This window comes from Fonsecaea monophora, assembly GCF_001642475.1.
Source record: "Fonsecaea monophora strain CBS 269.37 chromosome Unknown Scaff11, whole genome shotgun sequence".
Classification (NCBI taxonomy): domain Eukaryota; kingdom Fungi; phylum Ascomycota; class Eurotiomycetes; order Chaetothyriales; family Herpotrichiellaceae; genus Fonsecaea; species Fonsecaea monophora.
Genome location: NW_019173942.1, coordinates 47,524 through 64,781, shown reverse-complemented (window position 1 = coordinate 64,781; position 17,258 = coordinate 47,524). Strand labels below are relative to the sequence as shown.

Here is a 17,258-nt window from a genome sequence, read left to right as displayed (position 1 = left end):
CAGGTCAGAAAGAGTCGGCGCACTCGAAACTCTCAGCCTCGCTCGTGTCGCCGCGGCCCTTGTACCGCGCCACAAGGGGATACTGGCACAGCGGCCTGCGGATCTTGTCCCCGCGGGTCCGGGTGAAGCTCTCGCCGTGGAGTATGTCCGGGGGGACACCCTGTTCGACCCACGTCCTCAGCTGGCCCAGCGCGTTGATGGGAAGGGCACCCTCGCCGCCGCCGCAGTGCTGGACACCGGGGGCGAGGAATAGACGGTAAAAGTCCCTCACGTCGTCGTCGTCGTCGACTTCGTTGTCACTGGTGGTGTCTGACTGAGACGTCTGCGTGTACTGCCGTCGCCGTCGCCGGCGCTGCTCTCGCTGCAGTACTTCTTCATAGTACTGCTCTGTCTGGCCCGGCATGATGGCCTCGTCGCTCGTCCCGTGCCAGGTAATCATCTTTCCCCCGTGCCCACGAAAGGCGCTCAGGTCCGGGTTACTCGTCGAGATGAACGAGTAGTATTCCTCCTCGGACTGGTCGAAGAGGTGGACAAGTTCAGAGAGTGTGATCCGTTCGGCGAGCTCGGCGGTGGTGAGGCTGGGGTCCTTGTAGAGGAAGAACCGGACCCAATCGAGCACCAAGGAGCTCGGGTTTGAGACGCAGCTGTTATTTCCTTGGTAGCACGTCGTGGACGCAAAGGATGTCAAAGGCGTCGAGTGTGTCAGGCGATGCCAGTCGGGTTCTCTGACCGAGCCTGGTGCGGCGCCCCAGAGATGCCACGCGATATGCGGCGCGGCGTAGCCAATCTTGACGATTGTGTGATTTGATCGCTGGTGCTGGCGTTGCTCTCCGTCTGCACCTTCTTCGTCGTCTGCGTAGACCATCTCACAATCGATTTCTCTCCCTACCAGCTTGAACGGGTCAAATTTGCACGCTTCTTCGTTCGAGATGACACCGTCCTTGACACCATCTAACTCGTCGCACTCCTCTATCGCGGCTCTCGTGATGGCCTCCAGCTCACACGCCGGAGGATACTCATTGAGCGAATTCATCATCATGTGCGCGAAGTAGTGCATCACGATCAGCTTGGGCCAGTATATTGCCGGGGCGGCCGCCAGTATGCCGTCGTAATCTTGGGGATAACGTTGAGCCAGCATCAGACCTTGTCTGCCGCCTGTGGAACAACCTTGAAAGTAGCTATACTTTGGTGCCACGCCATAAAAGGAGGTGACAACAGATTTTGAGATGGTGGCCATGTCGTGCAAGCATACAGAGGCGAAATCCCGGAAGAGATACAAGTTGACGTTTCCCTCGGAGAGCATAGCCCAGGTTTCGGTGTCAGGCGCCTCAGGCGGCTCAAGAAGTTGGGGGGCATGACCGCCGTCGGTACGCGATATCGCGTAGCCTTGCGATAGGGCCGAATGAGAGATGAACCCTGGAAGACACATGGAGAAGCCACCGCCGCCTTGGGACAGGAGTCTCCCATTCCAAACTGGGGACGTTCCATTGCTGCTCTCCCCATGATAATGTAGTCGGTTGTCTGTGGGACTTACATAGACCTCATCCGAGACCGAAAGGGGCAGCCATATGTGCACGTTGATAGTGTCATTTTGACCTGGGTGTGTGTACGTCACGGTGACATTGCAGAAGTCTAGGTTGGTGTCTTCGCCGTAGAATGGGGGGTCTGCGTTGAAGAAGTTTGGTGGTTGCCAGTACTGGGCAGTATAGTTGCTTACCAGCGAAGAGGTTACCTTGAGTATCTCTCCACCGAATAGTGTCGGTTTGGGTAAGGTTGAGGAGAGACATGCGGCTGTCAGGTTCGCATGCGCTGAGCCAGGGGAGGAGAAGGACAGAGGAGCTTGGGATGTGAGCCAGTTCATAGTGTGGATGGATCTACCCGCCGATGCTAACGAGACCTGTGTGAGAGTCGACAAGGCTCCAATGACGGAAGTTGACAAATGGCTGATCAAGTGCCAACTCTTGCAAGAGAACTAAGAAGATGAAGAATGTTGTGTGCCTTATATAGGCAGATGCTTACCTCTGGTCAATGCGAGACTTGAGGTTGGTTGAATTGCTTGGGGATGTTTCAGAGAGCTTCCGAGGAGATGGACTGTGTCTGTTACCCACAAACGAGGGTATTCGCAAGGCCTCCCAGAAAGTCTGACAGCTTATGTCACGTAGAGAGGAATATACAGAACAACCGGCAAGAGGGTCGAAGAGGTGGAGGTGGTGGAGGTGGTGAGGCAGTCGATGCAGTTGGTGCCTGTATGAGGAGAATCCGGATCATTGTATTTCCGGGAGCCGCATTATTTATCCTGGACGCAGCAACATCAGCGCCTCGTATATAACGAACAACTTCGAACTTGGCCACACTGGCTCTGTCATACTCGTCCTCGGAATCACTACTTCCATGCTCCTTCTATCATCTCTGAATCCGACGGCTACCGGGCTCTGCTGAAACAGGAATCAGAAGAAACACAATGAGCTCTCCGCCCCTCCTCCGTCCAGCTATACTTGTCGTCTCCGACACCGCGGCAGCCGATCCGTCCACCGACAAATCCATTCCCATCCTCAAGGACGTCTTCTCACAAGACGGCAACGGAAAATGGGACGAGCCACTCTTTGAGATCGTCAGGGACGATGTGCTGGAGATCCAGCGGGTTGTCCGCGGGTGGACGGATTCCGAGACTGAAACCACCAACGGCGGCGGCGTGGTCAACTTGGTCGTGACGACGGGAGGGACAGGCTTTGCACGGCGAGACTTTACCCCTGAAGCTATTGAGCCTCTGATCCACCGTCACGCGCCTGGTATTGTTCATGGCATGCTCTCTGCTTCTTTCCAAATTACGCCCTTCGCCATGATGTCGCGGCCTGTGGCTGGTGTGAGGAACAAATCCATCATCATCACCTTGCCCGGGTCGCCCAAGGGTGCCAAGGAGAACCTCCAAGCTGTATTAAAGCTGTTACCACATGCGTGCTCGCAAGCCGCGGGCCAGGACTCGAGGACAGCCCATGTAGGAGGAGTCAAGAAACTGGAAAAGGAAGCTGGAGTTGGCCCGTCAACTTCCGGTGGTGCTACAGCCGGCGGACACGATCATGATCACTCCCATCAACATGACCACCATCATAGCCACGACCACGATCACAGCCATGGCGGCGGCGGTGGTGGTGGCCATGGTGGGCACAGAATCCCCAAAGCACACACCAGTCCCTCTGAGAGACCTCAACTACAATCCAACGACCCCAGACTTGGTGCCACCGCACGGTACCGGTCATCCCCTTATCCAATGCTGGACGTATCAGACGCCGTGTCGATCATCTGTGAAAACTCCCCGTCTCCCACGGTCGAACTGAGGGACGTTTCACCTGACCTGGTGGGCTACGTGGCCGCCGAAGACATCAAGGCGGCAGAGGCTGTCCCTGCCTACCGCGCGAGTATAGTGGATGGATACGCTGTCATCGTCCCCGCCAAGACCGCCTCGCAAAGTATCAAGGGCGTCTTCCCCGTCGCCTCTGTATCACATGCCCAAGCCTCGTCCTTACCGCCACCTCTCCAGAAAGGCCAGATAGCGCGAATCACCACCGGCGCACCGCTGCCAGAAAATGCCAACGCGGTGGTCATGGTGGAGGACACCGTCATCGCCACCCTCACACCGGATGGCAAGGAAGAAGCCACCGTGGAAATCCTCACGGACGAGCTCGTGGAAGGCGAAAACATTCGCGAACCAGGAAGCGACATCGAACTGGGCCAGGTGATTGTGGCCAAGGGGACGCCGATCAGCGCATTGGGCGGCGAGATCGGAGTGCTCGCGGCAGCTGGCATTAGGCAAATCCCCGTCTACCGCAAACCCCGGGTCGGGGTCATGTCGACCGGCGACGAAGTCATGGACGTGACGTACCAAGGCGCCCTGAGCGGCGGCATGATCCGCGACTCGAACCGACCGTCCCTGCTGACGCTGCTGCGCGGGTGGCGGATGTGCGAGGCGGTCGTGGACCTGAGCGTTGCGCGGGACACGCCGCACCACGAGCTCGAGCAGAAACTGCGCGACGCGTTCCGGCTGCACGAGCTCGACGTGGTCATCACGACGGGCGGCGTGTCCATGGGGGAGCTGGACCTGCTGAAGCCGACCATCGAGCGCGCCCTGGGCGGCCAAGTGCACTTTGGCCGCGTCAACATGAAGCCCGGCAAACCCACCACGTTTGCCAGCGTGGCGATCAAAGACGACGCCGGCCGGCGCGATAGTAAGCGCCTCATCTTCGGACTCCCAGGAAACCCGGCCAGCGCGCTCGTCACGGCCAACCTCTTCGTGCTGCCCTGCATCCAGCGCATGACGGGCCTCCCGGGCCAGGGCGCCCCGCGCGTCAAAGTGCGTGTCCAGGGCCGCGTGCGCTGCGACAAGACCCGCGTCGAGTACCACCGCGTGCTGATCTCTGCGGACCCCGGCGACGGCGGCCGCCTCGTGGCGCGCAGCACCGGCATGCAGAGGAGTTCTCGCGTCGGCAGTCTCGCCAGCGCGAACGGGCTGTTGGTCCTCCCGCAGAGAGAAGGCTATATCGAGGATGGCGGCGAGTGTGACGCGCTCTTGGTCGGGATGGTCCTTGGGTATTGATTGATTGATTGATTGCTTCTCGAGATCCAGATCTAAAGTTCGGCGGGAGGAAAGGGAACGCAAAAGACTGGATTGGACTGGACTATACCAAGATATCATGATCACATACGCACATGCACACGCACAAATATGTATTGACGGAAAGGCAAAAGCTCTTTCTTGTATTCGCCGGTAGACCCATGTACCTCAAGTACCCAAACTGTCTATAGCCACCAGAATGCACAGAGGGGGTATCAATGTCATAAGAATAACACGCCGCGACACACACACACACGCACACCTGACCTATCGTCGGTCCAAGTCCTTTTATGCTCCTTTAGCCTCTAGCCTCTAGCCCAGATCCTTCTGCAATGATGCTGTGGTCTGTATTCCGCAGCGCCCTGGAGAGTCAACCCAACCGTGCTTGATCAACACCAACAGAGAGCGTAGTACGCGGAACTCCTTTCAAACAATCCGTAGAGCAAAGCAACAACCAAAGTCAAGGAATGTCCCCTCTCTTATACTCGCGCCTCTTGACCGCCCGAAGCGCCGGCAATGTATGACTTCTTCCAGGCTCTCTCCCAATCTCCACAACCAAAAATCGGACAAAGTCCTGCAAAATCCAGTAGCTGCTGTGTGCGCTGAGCATGTTCAGGTATTGGAACTCCAAGGGACCGGCGCCCGCTGAGAGGAACCAGTCAATCTGCCCGTTGTCGTTGAGCAGGTACATGCGTTTCTCTGCAACCTCTTCGCGGGTGAAATTGTGTGTCTCCAATTCCACTGTGCTAGGCATTTGCGTAAGTTGTGGGCGGGAAGGCGATGCAATGGCAGAGTACGGATCACCCGTGCTACCAGGGGCCCACCGGAGGCTGTGACCGATACGTGTCATGAAGCCGACACTGGCACTGGGGATAACTGCCGGCTGGATGGACTTTGCATACAGTTCATCCACGGATGCATTCTGGAGGTAGGAGATTGGATCATTTCTGTGGACAATATTGTAGATGTTGTCGACTGCAAGGCATCCATATTTTGCTTCGCTGGCTATCCCCGGTTGACGATCGTCTCCTTTGATACCGGGTTTCCCCCGGCCTTTTCGCGGGATCAGATTGGAGTTGTGAAGAAGCAGGAAGAAACCTGAAGGACTTCCGCAGCTGAAAATATTGGTCGTGTCAAACTCAAACATCTTCTCACTTGGCCTTTTGGGATCGAATTTGATGTCCTTGCCTAGTCGAGTGGGCTGTTGACTGAGAATCTCCATAGCCATGACAGAACCGAGGGAATGGGCAACCAGGTGCACCCTGCCATAGTCTTCAAACCCTGGATTATTGCGACACCACAGTCGGTAGACTCGGTTCGCTTCCCTAATGACCGCCGAGGTCATCTTTTCCTTGTGGTGTGACATATAGTAGGGGATGTCCAGCATTACGTCGCTGATAATGGACCGGACAGCAGGGAGAGTATCAGGAGTGATGTCCTTCAGGGCGTATTTATTCTCGGTGCCTTCAGGAGCAGCTTTGACGTCCTCGTCGAATGAGACCGTCAATCGCCAGTTCACAGGGAGAACCATAATGCCTGTTCCATGCCTTAAATTCCCTTTGACAACTTCGCTTGCCAGTTCAACATTAAATTCCCGCCGAAGACCATTTACGGCGTGAGTGAAATGAAAACTGTCAACTCTTTCCGATAGCTTTTGCCCAATACCGTGAATGACAAAGACAAGGTCAGTAACCTTCGGTGCTTTGCTGTCATGTTCGCAAGCTGCACATGACATTCGCCGTCCCCGAGTGGTAGCGTCCCCTGACTGAGACATATAGGCTCCGACCTTCGCGTGCGCAGCTTTAACATCCATTTTAGGATCGGGGTGGATCTTCAGCCACGCTTTGCGGTCAAACCCACGGACAACTGCTACACCAATCTGCCTCCCTTTCCGAAGGGAGCTCAACGGTCGGCGATTTTGTGTGATGGAGGGAAGGAGATTGGGCTTCAATATCTGAGCATTCCGAGCATCCGTGTAGATGACGCTATGGGTCGCAAAAAGCCGTTTGTCTGGCGTATTCCGAGGGTCTGCAGCAGCATTCTGGATGATTTCTGGCAGATCTTTGCTCCCCTTCCGCTGCCTGTCATTTTCATTGCTTTCTTTCATGTCTGTGGCAGTGGATGGCCGGCTCGATTTCGGCTCGTTAGGCCACAGCTTGTACACCACCTTCATCTCCGCCGAAGCACCATTGTCAATGCAAGCCTGCAGCTCTTCTTGGTAAGCAGGACCAAAGGGTTTTATATATTCGTAACCGACTTCCAGACGATTTGCTACATCAGCTGGAACAGGTAACATGCTGTCTTTGTAGAACCAAGTGGCCCGGATCACGCTGGATGTGTCGTTGATGGGGGACCAATAGATCGGCTTCATGACAAGGTCAGGCATTTCGACCAAGTGCAGACGAGACACACCCACAGGGACATAAGCCTTCTCATTGTCCTTGCCCTTCTTCCGACGACGACCAGAGCTTCGAGAACGACTTCTGGATTCTGCTTCCGATCCATCCGAAAATCCAGGTTCGTAGGTCAGCGCAGAACTGATATTGCGCCCGCTAGGCGCCCGCGCAAATGGCCGACCACTGATGTCAGAGGAAGGGTCCTGTGAGGGTTGCGTTGCACATGCAGCAGTCTCGTCAAGGTTAGCAGGCCTGGGAAGAGTATCATGGCCGTCTTTCCCTTCTTTGTGTCGGCGATGAAAGGGCGAAAATCGCCTCTTGTGTTTGGTCGAGTCTTTGCTGGGTTGTTGTTGGAGTTGGTCATTCCCCCGTAACTCTTCAGCATCAACTGGAGTCTCGTCACGTTTCGAACCGTTGTGTGCATGTTCCAGCATGACCTCAGATCCCGAAGAAGGTGATTTGGGGGCTGCCTTTGGACGGCCACGCGAGATGCCTCTGGTTCTAGACGAGCCAGACTTTGTTGCTTGAGATTCCCCCGTTGTGTCTTGTGCATCTCGAAGCTGCGAAAATGAGAATATTCCTTGTGCAAACCCCTTCTTTCTACTTCCTCCTTGGTCACATTCGACCCCCTCATAACCCTTCTGAAAGGTCTGCCATGCTTCTTCAAGGGCGGCATTGTCTCGAACGGAAAATGGTTGAGGGGGGAGATCGGTAGCCTTGTCTGTCGAGACTGGCGGCAGCGGAGAGAGAGGATCATCGATTGGGAGCGACGAGACGTAGAAAAACTGTGCTTTGACCCTTGACGGAGTTAGTCCATCGCTGGAATTGTCATCAGGCTCGTCCTCATAGAAGGCACAGGTAGGTCCCAGCGTATGGACGGGCTGGGCCATTGTAGTGGAAACAGTTGCATGTAGTCGAGTTGGTCAATTCATGGAGACATGCAACAAGGTCGGATTCAAATTACTGTGCCCCAGCAAAGCATCTGAAGACAGTCGCCTGTCCAGAATGGAACTAAAGAAAAGGAAGGGCCATGAAAGCAAGCAACAGCACATGGAGGTCTTCCAGAAACCTCTTACCTGTCATGTCGTATGACATGGCTGAAGCCTGGGAGGTTCAACGGCGAGAGTCGAAAAAAGCCAACAAAACAGTGACGTATGTTTGTAATTAAATGGCTGTACCAGGCCGCATTTGGTGCCTCGGTGCTTCTCCCCAAACCTCAAGCCACAATCTCGACACTTGCATTGTATAGTGGCAGAGTGGTCATCCATATTCCATTGTGCTCATTGATTTCGAAGCAACTGGACATGATTGACCATGGCTGGTTTTATCTCTAGCTTCAAACCTCCAAAACCCATCTCATCGTTTGTCAACCGCCCTCATAACACAGCCTCTCCACGGTCGCTTGAACGTTCAGCCTTGAACGCCCCCAGAGCAATGCCTTTCCCAGAGCGTAAATGTACAGAGTCTAGCCTGGAATTGTGCAAATTTCATCCCAGTGTTCCCCATCCAGCCAATGTGATGCAGTTATCTCAATCTGCGACACCGGCTTCAACCTTTTGCCGAGAGCTTTGTTTCGCCCACCTGCTTCAGCACAGCTGCTCTTGTCCAAATGATAGCCTGCCGCGGCAGTAGCAGCAAATCCCCTGCTTCTCTGGGTACCTCGTTGGAGCCTTGCGCTGCCTTATTCGCTCGCCACCACGTAGACCAGCGGTCACTCGAACTCGGCAGCCTTTGAACTTACCAACAACCCAATAATCAATCCAAACAATCCCAACACGCTCGAAAAGATCTCAATCACCAATACCTTCACAAACATGCTCGCATCTGCTGCATCAGCGAGGGCCGCACTACTCCCATTGATCCCGACGCTGACACCACAGATCAAGTTACACATGCCCACCGTCACTCCAGCCCAGAATAGGGCGTAACCAGTGTAGTAATTCGGTCCCGTGTATAGTGATTCTTCTGGTACCATGTTGATTTTGGAGGAAAAGACGATGGACATGATGACGCCGTATATCGCCACGACTTCGCAGAAGATGATCGAGATGAGATTCTTCGTCCGTATCCGCGGAGCTTTTACGCCGCCGCCGAGAATAGATGTGCCGGTGATGAAGATGCCCCTAGGAAGGAGACGAGGGTCAGCAATGATAGTAGAAACGTGAATTCCCCTTCGGTGTATAAGAGAAATAAGAGGCAAAACAGAAAGCGAGGTCCGTATAATTCTTACCATGCCGCACCAACAACCGATAGGCCTATACAAAGACCAATACCGAGATCTGCCCATACGTAGGGAGACACTGTCTCGAGGAATTGCCCGACCTGTGGTCTCATGAGTCAGTTCTCTGTTGCACGTCGATGGAGTAGTTTTGCGCGGTCAGCAGCCTACATTGAATTGTTCGCCCTCGCCATTGAAGAGCATATCTAGAAGCAACTCGTTAGCGATAGGTTCTGATGGCAGAGAATCAGTCGACAATCTTACAAAGGCCGACAACTCCCAATGCGGCAACGGCGCCTCCTGCAGGGTAGATGAGGCTCATCTTGAACCCCCGCCAATCTAGGAAAGCTTGCAAAGGTGATTGAATGTGTCGCAGTCGCGGCAAGGTAAATGGAGGACGAGCTCATCATGCAGCAAAAGGCCGCAGCTTGGGAAACCTGCGGGCAACGGACTAGGGAAGGTCAACCGAGACTGCCGAGAATATCACGTGCGGGGTCATTATGAAGGAGCATTTATGCACTATTCCGAATACCTCATTGACAGGTGAATCCACAGATGGTCACCAAGGAATACAGTCTCAATCACGAATAGACGAGTCTTGATGTTCTTAAACGATTAATGGTGTAGTTGTTCATATCCAGCTTTTAGCAGCCCTTGGTTGCTTTCTAGCAACCCGAATCCGAAGCCTTTGTCTTACTTTTCCCGCGTGCCCCAAGTCATGAATCCGTTGCTCGCATCAAATCATTATTCAATAGACTTCCAGATGGAGACATTCTTCTCCATTTCTGCCCTCCGATCGATACCGGCTTGCAAATCCATTTCGTACAGTTTGTGCATCTCCTGCAGTCGATGCTCCATGTTATAGCGGTATCTAGCCGCCGATTTCAAGCTCTCAAAGTCATTCCGGTTCACAGCGTCGTGAAAGATTCGTCTCATGCGGTCACTGTAAAGTTGGCAACTTGTTCCCCGAAGTGAAGAGTTTTTGCGCAAGACAGGCACAAGTTTGAGTGTCTTGGACACGTCTCTTGCAATGGGTCGATCTCTGAGAGGCCATACAACTTCTTCAAAGCACTCTTCGCAGATTGTAAACTCCGGAAGATCGGAAATAAAATGCCATGACTGGGTAGCAAGTAGGGTATCTTTCACGCAGTGCCGATTGCGCGAAACACGCCGCACAAAATCCACGAACTCTTGGAAATCCCTGTGCCTCATGGTCTCCTTCGAGCGTTCAGCTAGCCGCTCTAGCTCATTTAATATGGGCAAGAAATGACGGCTGTTTGTGTTCAGATTGCATATCTTCTCCTGCTCTTTCTTCTCCTGCGGTCGATCGAAGACGCAGAACTGAAGCGTAGGAAAAATCAGGTCAATATTCCTGACGCACGCCGAGCAAATGTCAAAGTTGTCCACGGGTTTTTTCGTTCTAGGGTCGGTCAGATGATACCATCTTCTCACATCTGCTTTATTACCAGCACATGGCTTAGTACCGGCCGGTGGGCCATTAGCGATTTGCCAGACAAGCGTAAGGTCCTTTCTGTCCTGTCGGATTGATTGCAACCAAGCAACCCGAAGCCATGGGTAGCTCATTGCACAAGCGATGGGTCGACGGGGTTCTTTCGGGAGACTCGGTATAAAGTGGTCACGAAAGCGAGTTCCACCCAGAAAACTCATACAAGATGGACAGAAATCCAGGAACTGCATATCTCGGATTGTATACCAATCATGGTGTCCAGCAGCCGGTCTCGATCGCGGACACGGAGGCAATGAGTGTGGTCTGGGTGCGTTGTGAGCCAACGTTGTCGGAGGCTCCAGGTTCATTGGACTCGACATCAGCGCCGGTTGGGCAGCGAAATGAAGTGGTTGCTGATGCCCTTGAGCAGGCACGCTAGAGAAGGCTCTGAGGGGCGCAGGAGGCCGCAGCTCCGGAGAATGAGAATAAGAAGAAGATCTCGATGCTGTTCGAGGAGGCTCAAGTGGCGACGGTGCATACAGCCCATTTTTGGGCACCGGGCGCTCTTCGTTTATCATGTAGGTTGTTGTCCGCGTATTTACGCTGTCATTTCGATTTACTGTGGAGTTTGTTCTAGACAGACTCTGATAGGCTGGTTGAGACTCTTCAATGGCTGGAGAAGGCTTTCGTGAACGCTGTCCGCTTCCTGGCCTGCTCTGAGAGCCGCTACTTTGCGTCTCCAACGACTGCGAAGTGTTTGATCTAGACAGGGCAGGGATCGCCTTAGCCGCAAGAGAAGCGCCTAGTGTGGCGGCTCCCAGGAGGGATGTGACATTCTTAAGGTCTTTGAAATGTGTATCATCAATCGACTGTGGACGAGACCGCTGCTTTGACGACCTCGACCCATTATGAGTTTGTTCAAAATAGTCCCTTTGTGGTGGGTCACCACCTCGAGGTGTCTGCGGAGGACTGGTTGCTGGAGAGCCTCGCGGAGATACATGCCGAGAACTGCTGTCCCCATGGTTGACATGTTTGGTGTTGTTCGCCATAAAGGCCTTTTCGAGCAAGTCCTCCATACCTGACGTCGTTCGGGCAGAGAGCTCTGGCTGGGTCTCCCGGTAAGTACGTTCACCATACGGGAACTGCTCTTGGTTCGACTCATCTTTGAGTGTCATGTCATTGTGCCGAGATCGGGTGCGGCTTAGCTTTGGTCTCTCATCCTTTTCGCTAGAATTTCTCGAGTTTCGTCTCGACCGGAGCCCACGATCAACTTTTCTCTCTTCAATTGGTCGTGGACGACGGCTATGGCTCTCTTCAGCGGAAGAGGTGTAGGGCGAATCAGCGGTCAATCTCGATGAAGTCTGGCGCTTGCTAGGATGCTCGGAGAGGAGGGAGGCGTGGTCAGTGAAAGATGAACGAGCAGAGTCGCCATTGAGCTTGGGAGTTTGAGGAGGCGTAATATGGTCTTGACCCGTATAAGTATAGCCGGTAAACCCTCCAGGTGGCGGCGCCGGGCTGCGGTATCGATGGGCACGGCGACTAAATCTGCCATTGGGGCTTTCGTTTCGCGTAGATGATTTTGGAGACTTGACCTTGTCGGATTCTGACCTATCTGAGTGGGAGAAGCTTTCCCTTGCAGCCCGACTTCGACTCCGCTCTGTTCTTCTGGTCGTCTTCGACTTACGGTCGGAGTCACTGCTATCTCGATCAAAACCTCCCGATCTAGGGTGCACGGAGGCTGACCTTCTCGGTTCGTGGGCATGCATTGGTGACAACAACGTATTTTTACGTTGAGGCTCTGCAGACAGATTGCCCATCAACGCCACAGGGGTATGAGCGTAGGGAGAAGGAGCACGGCGGTGGCCCGTCCGCATGCCCTCCAAGCCGGGCCCGACGTCTGTGTGTATCCTTGTGACATGAGGTCTTCCTCTGGGGACAGCCTGATCCGAGAGTTGAGTTGTTGATTTGGGTCGATGCAATGGCTCAGGTCGAAGATGCCTTTCGGCCTCGGGTTCCAAAGACTGAGAAGGCACGAGGACGAATCTCTTCTCATTGTTGACCGCTGGTTTCGAGTGAGAATCTGGAGATAGAGCTTCTGATACAAACTCTTTCTCTGTTGGAGAGCAGGATTGGTCGGGAGTTTTGTTATCGAGGATTATGGGATATTGGTCCACTGAGCCTCTGCTGCTCGCGGGTTGATTTTCGTTTTTCAGTTGATGTAGAGTAATGTCAGATATGTGTTCCCTCGCTAATGCCACTTCTTCGTCCTCCACGCAGGGGGACGGCGGCCAAGTCTGCATCATCTCAACCAACTCAACCTCGTAGCCAAACGTAGAAGCATGCGCTCATTGCCAGGCTGTCCCGCGTGCAGCCCAACCAGCCTTATATACCAAATCTTCAAAGCACCTCAGGCCACACATCAAAGTTATTGAACACGGTCTTTGTTATGTTCTTGGGGCAAACGCGGCGAATTTCATGTGTTGTTGGACGAAGCACCGTCACCTGAGGAAACCCGTATTGTAGGGCGCAGGCAGTTGGGGTGGCTGCGTTTCGAATCGTGTCGCAAGTGGGCGTAGGTCGTGTAAAAAGAGAGCAGGCCAGATCGAAATCAGCACATCATTTGCAACAGACGGATGAACCTTTCCCTTGCCGGGTCCGCAGCCAGTGAACGGAGGGCGACGCAATCGACTCGATCCAAGGGATTCCGGGACACAAGATGGCGATTTACAAGGCTTTGAAGTCGTGGGTAGTTTTGATCGAAAGGCTACACAGGTGGCTGAGATATTGTCCGCGTTGAAAGATGTGTTAACCGGGTGCACCTCAGTCGACAAAGCCTTCGTGTCCGTCAGGCAAGGCCATTAGGAAGCAAATCGGACAACAATGGAGCTGGGCAGAGGGGAACGGTAGCGGGCCGTAAATGCGTGCGATCCGGAGGGGCATGCTGTGGTGGGTACCCGCGAGGTTCTGTTTGAGGCGAAACCTGAAGTGGAGATGAGAGGGAGTCGAGGGAAATAGCGGTGTCCCCCAGTCTATCCAGTGTAAAGACTCTGCTAACAAGGGACGGAGACGAGGCTTTTCTGTGCAGGGATGATTGCAGTTGGGATCGGTAGGGCTCTTGATCTGCTTGAAACGACCATTGGACACCCAAGCGAGTGCGTTGCAAACACACAAGTATGAGACGGTGAAGCTGCGCACCCACGCACACCAACACCCCACACGAAACTAACCAAACTCTCAATACCACCAGCATGCCACCATCATCATTCTTGCATGAAGGCCAATGCACTAGCTGCCTCCCCTGGCCTTGCCGCCCGTCCATCTGCGCCTCCCACTGCCCTCATTTGCTGGCCTGGGAGCCTTCGCAACCCATTGGCATCCCCCTGGAACTTTTACAGCGCCTTGCCTAGGTACGGCATGTGGCCACCCCTCTTGAGGTCTGCAAGCCATTACTGATGCATTGAGGACATACCGAGGGTGGCACAAGACCATGGCCCAGCTTTGTCGATGCATGATTGCGCGAGCATTCCTCCTCGCCTCCATTTCTTGACTCCGGCAGACGGTTGATGCAGTGATATACCACTCGGACGCCGCCATGAACGCAACCGTCGATCCTTCGGCCGGCTTCCTCATTTTACCATTATTAGCATGCATATTAGCACACCACAGGCTGACAGGGCCAACACCATAGCCCCCCCGATACTCTCAACGACGTCTGAGGGAGACCTCTTACTCTGCAACGTACTTCCGCAAGAAGCTGATGTGAGGTGGGATGCTCGAAAAGTTCCATCAACATTACCAAAAGGCCCTGCTAGTCCCTCGGACCAATTGGATAGAACTGTTTTGACAGACCAATTTTTTTTGCGAACCACTCATGAGTGCATGGTGCCTGACATGGATCGTCTACCAGCAACGAATGCCACACATAAGAGCACGGCCACAATGCTTTGGTGAGAGCCAGTGGCGAGGCTTGCCATCACAGCGGTGTCTGCCCAAGCCTCGTTGGCAATCTATCAATGGCAGGCCTTTTGTCCCATACATAACGCCACGGAATCCTTTCTTGTTGGGAAGATTGATTTCACCAGTGCAGCATGACTCAGCTTCCCTCACACCTTTGAGTGGAGAGTGGGAAGAGAAGGCCTGACAGTCATGCCAGATGTTTTGTCCAGCCAATACAAACTTATGTCACAAGCCTTCACACCACTTTTGCTCCTTCGAATATCGCCCTTGTGGTTCAGTTTCACGAACTACAGCAAATCGTCTACTGTATAGATGCCGCCTGGATATGCCACTTATCTCATGCTGGCTTGACGAGGCGAAGTTGGAACTTTTGTGCGACGTTGTCGTTTGCGGAAAAGTGGCTAAAGGAAGACCGGTCAATGGCTAGGTTGGCCATGCTCTATCTCCAAGCATGATATAATGGGGGCGCAATCTGCAACCCTCAACCCTTCCCTCGTGCCCGGAACTTGCCTCCTTCATTCAGCCGTTTCTGCTCAACACATGTTTCACAGCAGGAGGCCGAACTCACTTGCTCACATGCCAACCAGGGGATCAAACATGTCCACCTTGGAACCTACAAAGAGTTGGGGCGCTGGACAACTTATGGGCACCTTTGTCTCAGCTGCAGTCTAGCAAGGATGAACTGGCAGCTCCTACGGTCCGAACCGGCACGGTAAGTCTGGTCAAAGCTGCTAGCAAATTCCATCCACCACCACAAGCCACTACAAGTGTGAGGGGCACGCGGGGTAAAATGGTACCTAAGAACTTGGCTTGGGCGAACACGACGAAGTAGTACGAGGTACTTATCGACCGGTCAGTTGGGATGGCTTGGTCAATCTAGGGACACAATTCCGGACAAGGTCGTTGATTCTTAAATACGAGCAGCGAAACGTAAGCACAGAAGGCATCCAGAGCCAGTCAACCGGAACTTTCAACTATTACCAAAATCATTGTTTACTTACAAGGTGCTACATAGGTAATGTGCGATATCGGCTGGGGGCTCCCCAACTCCCTCAAGTTGCGGGGAGAAGGTCGAGTTGAGCGGTTCATGCTTAGAAATTTGGGATGACGATTTTGAGGATTGCCGTGTTTTCAGCCAAAGTTGAGGATAAGCGTATAGGTACGTATCGATCTGATCTGCTGAGGCATCGAGTCGTACGGAAACAGCCCGAAAGTAACCCCTCCATCTCGGTATCAGAGAAGGCGATATTGCCGTTGACAGATTCACATTTGCTCCGAAGCTAGCCCAAGCCCAACTCATAAAAGCTTCATGTCTCTACACTCTCAAGTTGCATTGACCAAGATAACCACTACAGCGACAGCGTCCACTCGTCTCGGCCATTTCACTTCTCACCTAAACCTTCGTCAATATCCCTCGTCGCCCTCAAGCTTGAACACAGTTACAACTCGCAACATGTCGTCCCTCCCATCTACAATGAAGGCGGTCTCGTTCTCCAAAATCGGCGGACCTGATGTTCTTGAATATACCGAGTCCCAACCACTACCCAAACTCGAGGACGGCCAGATCCTGGTGAAAAATAACTTTGCCGGCGTCAACTACATTGATACCTACTTCCGCTCTGGCTTGTACCCCGCATCCTATCCCCTGATTCCCGGTCAAGAGGCAGCTGGAACAGTGGCAAAGATTCAAGGAGACAACTCACTAGGATTCAAAGAGGGTGATCGGGTGGTTTGGATAAAGCAAGGGGGTTATGCCGAGTACACGGCTGTGCCGGCTGATCGAGCGATTAAAATTCCGCAAGGTGTATCGGATGAAGATGCGGTCGGCGGTTTCCTCATGGGCATGACGGCTCTCTCGCTCGTCAAAGAGTCATATCCAGTCAAGAAAGGCGAAACAATCCTGGTCCACGCTGCTGCGGGAGGGATGGGGCTGCTCCTCTGTCAAATCCTGAGAGATATGGGCTGCACCGTGATTGGCACGGCCGGTGGCCCCGAGAAGTGTGCTCTTGCAAAGGAGAATGGTGCAACGCATGTGATTGATTACAAGGCCACAAGCGGACCCAGTTGGGTCGAGCAAGTGTTGAAGTTGACGAATGGAGAGGGCGTGGACTGCACCTTTGACGGAGTGGGCAAAGACACCTATGAAGGTAGCATGGAAGTCGCAAAGAGAAAGAGTAAAGTTGTGTACTACGGTAACGGTAAGCCAGCCGCACGATCCCCAAACTTCTTGCATTCTGTACACTCCCGTCTGCTTTACTGGCAACACAGTCTCTAACTCTGCGAGAATAGCATCCGGCGCCATTCCTCCCATCAACATCGCTCGCCTGACGGCGAAGAATCTCTCCATCATGCGTTCCACTCTGATGAACTATATCGTTACGCGCCAGGAACTCGAGTTCTACGCAAACGCCGTGCTAGATCTGATCAAGTCAGGCAAACTCAAGATCAAAATCCACAAGGTGTATCCGCTCAGCGAGGCCAAGCAGGCGCACATTGACTTGGAGGGACGGAAGACGACCGGCAAGTTGTTGTTGAAGTGTTAATGGTGAGTTTTGACGAGGGAGAACAGATTTCGACCTCTCCATCCTTGTCGAAGGGACCGGTGAGTGTGGAGTCAGATTCACGGGGTGG

General features: G+C 53.6%; 6 protein-coding genes across 6 annotated transcripts; 2 read left to right on the top strand and 4 right to left on the bottom strand.

The window, feature by feature from the left end:
* Positions 1-4: 4 nt before the first annotated feature.
* Positions 5-1,861, bottom strand: AYO21_02456 (hypothetical protein; the record flags this gene model as incomplete). Its single annotated transcript, XM_022652434.1, has 1 exon — positions 5-1,861. The coding sequence occupies one exon, from the start codon at positions 1,859-1,861 to the stop codon at positions 5-7; it is 1,857 nt and encodes a 618-aa protein (XP_022515122.1).
* A 600-nt stretch (positions 1,862-2,461) lies between these two features.
* On the top strand, positions 2,462-4,591 carry AYO21_02455 (hypothetical protein; the record flags this gene model as incomplete). The annotated part of the gene is made up of 1 exon (XM_022652433.1): positions 2,462-4,591. One exon carries the CDS (start codon positions 2,462-2,464, stop codon positions 4,589-4,591), a length of 2,130 nt encoding a protein of 709 aa, XP_022515121.1.
* A 478-nt stretch (positions 4,592-5,069) lies between these two features.
* AYO21_02454 (hypothetical protein) lies at positions 5,070-7,895 on the bottom strand (the record flags this gene model as incomplete). Its single annotated transcript, XM_022652432.1, has 1 exon — positions 5,070-7,895. The coding sequence occupies one exon, from the start codon at positions 7,893-7,895 to the stop codon at positions 5,070-5,072; it is 2,826 nt and encodes a 941-aa protein (XP_022515120.1).
* Positions 7,896-8,553: 658 nt separating this feature from the next.
* AYO21_02453 (V-type ATPase, C subunit) lies at positions 8,554-9,545 on the bottom strand (the record flags this gene model as incomplete). Its single annotated transcript, XM_022652431.1, has 5 exons — positions 8,554-8,622; positions 8,747-9,128; positions 9,236-9,327; positions 9,395-9,429; positions 9,488-9,545. The coding sequence occupies 5 exons, from the start codon at positions 9,543-9,545 to the stop codon at positions 8,554-8,556; spliced, it is 636 nt and encodes a 211-aa protein (XP_022515119.1).
* A 422-nt stretch (positions 9,546-9,967) lies between these two features.
* Positions 9,968-12,970, bottom strand: AYO21_02452 (hypothetical protein; the record flags this gene model as incomplete). Its single annotated transcript, XM_022652430.1, has 3 exons — positions 9,968-10,643; positions 11,016-12,282; positions 12,355-12,970. 3 exons carry the CDS (start codon positions 12,968-12,970, stop codon positions 9,968-9,970), a joined length of 2,559 nt encoding a protein of 852 aa, XP_022515118.1.
* A 3,110-nt stretch (positions 12,971-16,080) lies between these two features.
* AYO21_02451 (hypothetical protein) lies at positions 16,081-17,170 on the top strand (the record flags this gene model as incomplete). The annotated part of the gene is made up of 2 exons (XM_022652429.1): positions 16,081-16,825; positions 16,896-17,170. 2 exons carry the CDS (start codon positions 16,081-16,083, stop codon positions 17,168-17,170), a joined length of 1,020 nt encoding a protein of 339 aa, XP_022515117.1.
* Positions 17,171-17,258: the final 88 nt, after the last annotated feature.